The sequence below is a fragment of the Sabethes cyaneus genome, chromosome 1 (genome assembly GCF_943734655.1).
Source record: "Sabethes cyaneus chromosome 1, idSabCyanKW18_F2, whole genome shotgun sequence".
Taxonomy (NCBI): Eukaryota; Metazoa; Arthropoda; class Insecta; order Diptera; family Culicidae; genus Sabethes; species Sabethes cyaneus.
Genome location: NC_071353.1, coordinates 29,550,560 through 29,556,730, shown reverse-complemented (window position 1 = coordinate 29,556,730; position 6,171 = coordinate 29,550,560). Strand labels below are relative to the sequence as shown.

General features: G+C 43.2%; 1 protein-coding gene across 1 annotated transcript; it reads left to right on the top strand.

Moving 5' to 3' along the window:
* The first annotated feature begins 3,493 nt into the window (after nt 1–3,493).
* LOC128745510 (uncharacterized) lies at nt 3,494–4,054 on the top strand. Its single transcript, XM_053842585.1, has one exon. It carries the CDS (start codon nt 3,494–3,496, stop codon nt 4,052–4,054), a length of 561 nt encoding a protein of 186 aa, XP_053698560.1.
* The last annotated feature ends 2,117 nt before the right edge of the window (nt 4,055–6,171 follow it).

Sequence of the window (6,171 nt, the reverse complement as noted above, 5' to 3'; positions counted from 1 at the left end):
GCGGTCATACATATAAATTAATATTTTTTGAAACGATAGTTTTACAATCGATGAAGCGACGGTAGGGGAAAAAAATGAAAATTTTTGGTGAAGGAGGGGAAGAGCGGAAAGGAAAGGAGGGGGGGATATTGGTAGCTACGATTGACAAGTAGTCATTTTGACTCCTACCTTTTGTCCAATGCTGGAAGGTGCATGAGTCGAACCAAGCTATAATATGAGATTATAACCGGATTCAAACCCACAACACCCGCCAGGGCATATGGTTCGCTGGTACTTGTATCTTTGAACCATAGAGGCGCTGGACAAAAGGATACTGCAAAATCCACTTATCAAGATAGCGACGCGTTTGGTTGGGTTATCGACACATATTGTGCCTCTTCCTACATCTATTGCAGATTATCACCGAGCGAGAAGTTTCCTCCGTCAACTGTAGAAACCACCGACCGAGAAGTTATGATCTAACTTGTTTTTACTTTCAGGACGACGACTTTTTGGTCAACAAAAAGACGCCAAAAGAATGAAAAAACCAAAAAAAGAAAACAAAAAAAGCAACAAAAAATTTTTTAAACACCGTTGAACAGGCGACAAAACATGCGCAAAACACAACAAAAAGATGATGAACATTTCACTTTTACAGGTGACAAAAAGACAACAACAAAAAAAGAGAAAACGACGTCAACAAAAAAAAATGAAAAGATGACGAACAATGAAGAAAAGACATAAAACGGTGAACATATGACGAAATTATGATGAAAGTGCTGGGAACACTGGCAACACTAACCCAGAGGTTACCACAAGGTTCACCGTTGACAGGTAACTGTCATCCGGATTGATGCCACTGGTGTCATCGCTCAATTGTCAAGCCACGCCATCATCGAGTTCATTCTCTTCATTCCCGATAATTGAGCAAGCAGCACGATTTTAACATGTCGTGTTAATAAAGTAATATTTTAGTTTCGTAACGTATTTAACTGTATATTTTTATAACTATCACACTACCTCGTCACGTTACGACAGTGGCGACGAGAACGCGAGTGTCGTGAGTGTTTTTTCGTCGAAAACTCTCGCGTAGGAAAAACGCGATCAAATTCTAACCACGACGCCGCCGGCGAACAAAAGGAGCGCATCAGCAATCAAACCCAGGAAAACGGTTTGCCTGGTCAAAATCAGCATCCGGGAGCCAATCCACCCGGTCAGAACCAGCAGTTTCACCAGCAGGCAATGTTTCCCCTGGGAATATCAGCAGATGCTGTCATCGTCCAAATTTTGCAGCAGCTCCATCAACCACAGGCAGTTACAAATCAGCTTCTCCAGCAACAGCGCGAATCTGCCTACCAGATTCAGAGTTTCCTACAACAGCAGGAAGCACTTTTCCGGAATGAAGCAGCGCAACGGTAAATATTCCACCAAAACCATCGTTTCCGTCAGAGCAAGCGACGGTTCGTATAAATGGAAATCAGCGGGGTTCCCGTGTTTCTACAACTGGATACGGCTTCGGACATCACCATCGTGTCTGGTTAGCTTCAGGTGAACAACTCGACTTGCTGCACGAGTTTGCTTGTGAGGTGACGTTCAACGGATCGGCCCAAAGGGGTCTGATTTTCATCTCCAAATGTTTCCTCAACCTGCTTGGTATAGACCTCATCGCCACATTCAACCTTTGGTGTCTAACGATGGACAACTCTTGTAACCAAGTTAGCGGTGTACCTGTTGATGAAAATTCCTTGCAGAAGGCGTACCCGAAGCTTTTCAGTACAACGTTAGGGCTGTGCAATAAATCCAAAGTCAAGCTAGTCCTCAAGGAATCGTGTCGACCGGTTTTCCGCCCTCGCAGACCAGTTTCCTACGCCATGCTCCCTACAGTAGGCAAGGAGCTTGATCGACTGGAACATTATTTCACCAGTGGACTACAACGAGTGGGCGGCGGTGGTGGTCAGGAAGGCGAATGGCACCATACGTATATGAGGAGATTACTCCACTGGGCTCAACGAGCGGCTCCAGTCTCATCAATATCCACTCCCATTGCCTCAGGATATTTTCTCCAAGCTGACTGGCTGCACCGTGTTCAGCACAATCGACTTGCCCGACGCGTTTCTGTTAATGGAAGTCGCAGCATGCTCACCATCAATACCCACCACCAGGGGCATTCCAGCAGCTGATCGATACCATACTGGCTGGACTTCCGGGTCCGGGTGATTACATACTTGAATCTCTTGCTGGATCGAGATAGTATTCGCCCAGATCCAACCAAAATCGCAGCGATCAAGAGCATTCCTCCACCGTCGGACCTCACCGGGGATAGTTCCTTCCTGGGCGCAATAAATTATTACGCGAAGTTTGTCTCAAACATGAGGACTCTTCGCTATCCGTTGGATGAGTTACTCGAAGATAGCTCATCGTTCAAGTGAACTCCGGAAGGTCAGCAGCCATTTGATAAATTCTAGGAAATTTTATCCTCCGATCTTTTGCTTACCCATTACGACCCAAAGCAGGAGGTTATAGTGTCCGCCGATGCGTCTTCAATTGGAGTTGGGGCAATAGTTAGCCATAAGTTCCCTGACGGCAGAATCAAGGTCATTCAGGACGCTTCCCGGGCAGCCACGTAGCCAGAGGTGGGGGCCAGTCGTCCTATCTTGACTCCTAATGCATTATATACATATCTTATTGGTTATAACTATAATATATTATAATACATTTAATGTATTGTGGTTGTAAACGAAAAAATATGCACATAAAACAGTTAAAATCAAAATTGGGCCCCCCTTTCTGGCTACGTGGCTGTTCCCGGGCACTCAACGGTGCAGAGAAACGGTACTCCCAGCCAGATCGTGAAGGTCTGGCGATAGCTTTGCAGTCACTAAATTCCAAAAGTTCATTTTTGGAAGGAGGTTCAGGCTGCAAATGGACCATGCACCGCTACTATGGATTACTATGGTCCAAAAGGGGCAAAAGGGGCCAACGTACAAGCTCGACACACAAGACAGCGAGCTGCGGCGATTCCACGATCGTCAAGAAGGACTATCCATCGTCCAAGGTTGCATTATGTTTGGGGACAGATTTGTGATCCCCGCCATCTACCGGAAAAGGTGCTTAACTCAACTGCACAAGGGCTATCCGGGAATGCAACGCATGAAATGGCCAGAGGATTTTTCCAACCCGTCAGATTACATCGCAGGCTACCATCAACCTGCTGCGCCAGCTTTTCACTAACAAGGGAAATCTAAAACTGCTCGTCACCGATAACGGCACCCAGTTCAAAAGTAGAGAGTTTATCGACTACTGCGACCAGAACGGAATACAACATGTCACTACGGCACCCTTCCATCCACAATCTAACGGCCAGGCCAAATGATTTGTGGACACGTTCAAACGAGTAGTCCGCTAAATTCAGGAGGGAGAAGCAAACATCAGGTTGGCACTGGACATTTTTCTACTCTCGTATCGGACAACACCCAATCCGAACGTTCCAGATGGGAAATCGCCGGCTGAAGCAATGTACGGTAGGCCTCTGCGAAGATCCCTGGATCTTCTGCGAGTATCTCCACAACAGGTTCAAGACACTGAAGATCAAGCTGAATCCAACCTACCGAGGGCATTCGAACCGAAGGCAGTTGTGTACACCAAAGTCTATGCACACAACAAGTGGGCTTGGGAGCCTGGCACTGTGATGGAGAAAGTCTGCAAGGTCATGTACAACATCTGGTTAAACAGTAAGATAATGATTCGATCCCACATTAACCAGCTTTGGGCCCGAACCCCGTCAGGACCAGACATCGAGCAGACGAATAAGCCATCGGAGCAGTTACCAATCAACATTCTGCTAAACGAGTGGAAGCTACCACACCCTTCTTCACCTGTGTTGGCACCTACGTCGCAACCACCTGAATCAACAGTAGGTCAGCCCGTAACCTCCACAGCATCCACGAGCCAAAGCTCAACATCGTCTTCAACAACGGAATCTGTAATCAACTCATCTCCTGTGGTCCAGCTACCTAGACGCTCTTCTCGCAACCGAAGATCGCCCCAATGGTTCCAGGCGTATCGCAGGTGTTAAGGAGGGAGATGTTGGGAACACTGGCAACCCTAACCCAGAGGTTACTACAGGGCTCACCGTTGACAGGTAACTGTCATCCGGACTGATGCCACTGGTGTCATCGCTCAATTGTCAAGCCACGTCATCATCGAGATCATTCTATTCATTCCCGACAATTGAGCAAGCAGCAAGCTTTTAACATGTCGTGTTAATAAATTAATATTTTAGTTTCGTAACATACTTAAGTATATATTTTTATAACTATCACACCACCTTGTCACGTTACGACAGAAAGGAAGACAAACAGACCATGGCAATACTACAAAAATGCAACTGAGAGATGACGAATAAGAAGAAAAGCCAAAAAACAGAGGGCAACAGGGGCTTAAACGGCAAAATAAAATGACGAAGAGACGGCAAAAGAACGACGAAAAGGTGGGAGAAAATAAGGAAAAGAGAAAAGACAATGGAAAGATTGACTGAAGCTTTTGGAGTATCTAAGTAGAGTACGAAGTTTTCTTCTTTTCTTTAATTTCTGGAATGGAAAGATGGCGAAATACCGATGACAATTAGACAATTAGAAAAGATGACAAAAATAAAATGAAAGGATGGTGAAAAACCTCGATAGAAGGGACGAAAAATGTCAAACGATACAATAAAGAACCAATGAGGTTTAAAAAGGTGTGGCAGATGAAAACATTTGATGGTATTAGTAGCGAAAAATCAGGAAACGACGTCAAACTACAAAAACAAACCGCGACGGACAATAGGGTTTGTTTTTATAGTTTGACGTCACGCTTCATCGTGATTGGTCGATTTACGATTCCACCCACACCATGATGAAATTTCTTTATTGCACTAACACCACTTAACCCACATTGGCACACCTGTATGTATCACATTGATAAACAACGACCAAATGGCGGTAAATAAATGCAGAAAATGCAACGAAGAGGTGATAAAAAGACTGCAAAACGGAAACGAGAAATGCCAAAAAAGACTGCGAATGACGATAAAAAAACGCCATTAAGAGCAACCAAAAACGCCCAAAAGACGATAGACAACGACAAGAAGACAACAGCAAAAGACTACATAGTAGATATAACAATAAAGACGAACAAATATACGACCACAAATGCAAAATGGAGAAACGGAGGCGAAAGGCGAATGATTAAAGATAATTAAAGATTGAAAACAATATCAATTTCTTACAAATACAATAAAAATACGTACAGAAAGAAATACAATAAAGAGTGATTACACGTTTAGGCGGAATGAAGCGGGGCTCATCCATGCACTATGGGCCAGAAATTAAAATTTCGGGACAAAAATATTTGCGGTTAAACAGCATGTCTCAGCTCAATGTGGTCTTCGGCAACTTGTTGAATAAAAAATTGATGCATATTTTGAAGGGGTCGACCAATATTTAAGCGATACTTAAACAACAATTTAAGTAATAAATTTTTGAGTAAACCTTTTTTCACCTTTTTGGTTTCAAAATATTAAAGATAAACCAATTTCAAGTAATTTTTGTGAAAATATGAAACTTCTACCTTTTACCCATTTTCAGCAATAGACCTTTGTTTATAAACGACCCCTCAAATCACATTTCTTCTTGTAACATGTTTATTTCAACAGACAGCTCAATGTGATGTTCTAGAAAATATTTTGCACATAAAAGAGGAATATTTTTGCTGAAGACTGTTTTCTTTATATGCATTAATAAGATATAACTGATTTTAGGTTAAAACTATTTCACTGAAATAAATTTCTAACCATCTTGAATGATTTTACAAAGCTTCACCTTCATCTGGGAAGTTTTTTTGTACTAGTACCACCATGTAGCAACCATCCTGGGCACAAAAAGTTGATTACAAAGTATTTCTGAACAGAAAACCAGGTAGGTAATTATCCAATAATGATGATATAGAAAAATGTTGTCCATAATAACAAATAGAATGGCTCGAGAGTTGTAATTTTCTTCCATCCACCTGCGTCGAATGTCGTCCGGCACCGGCCAAGGCGAGGCTTACCGCTGCGTCGGATACAAAGTTTCGGTCGGCAGGATTTATTAGCGGCACAATCATCATTGAATAAATTCTCGTTTACTAAACAAACGAACGGTAATGGCACAGCAC

Bases quoted from the DNA above. Each gene is read 5' to 3' on its own strand.
- LOC128745510 (XM_053842585.1), top strand. From the start codon at position 3,494: ATGTACGGTAGGCCTCTGCGAAGATCCCTGGATCTTCTGCGAGTATCT.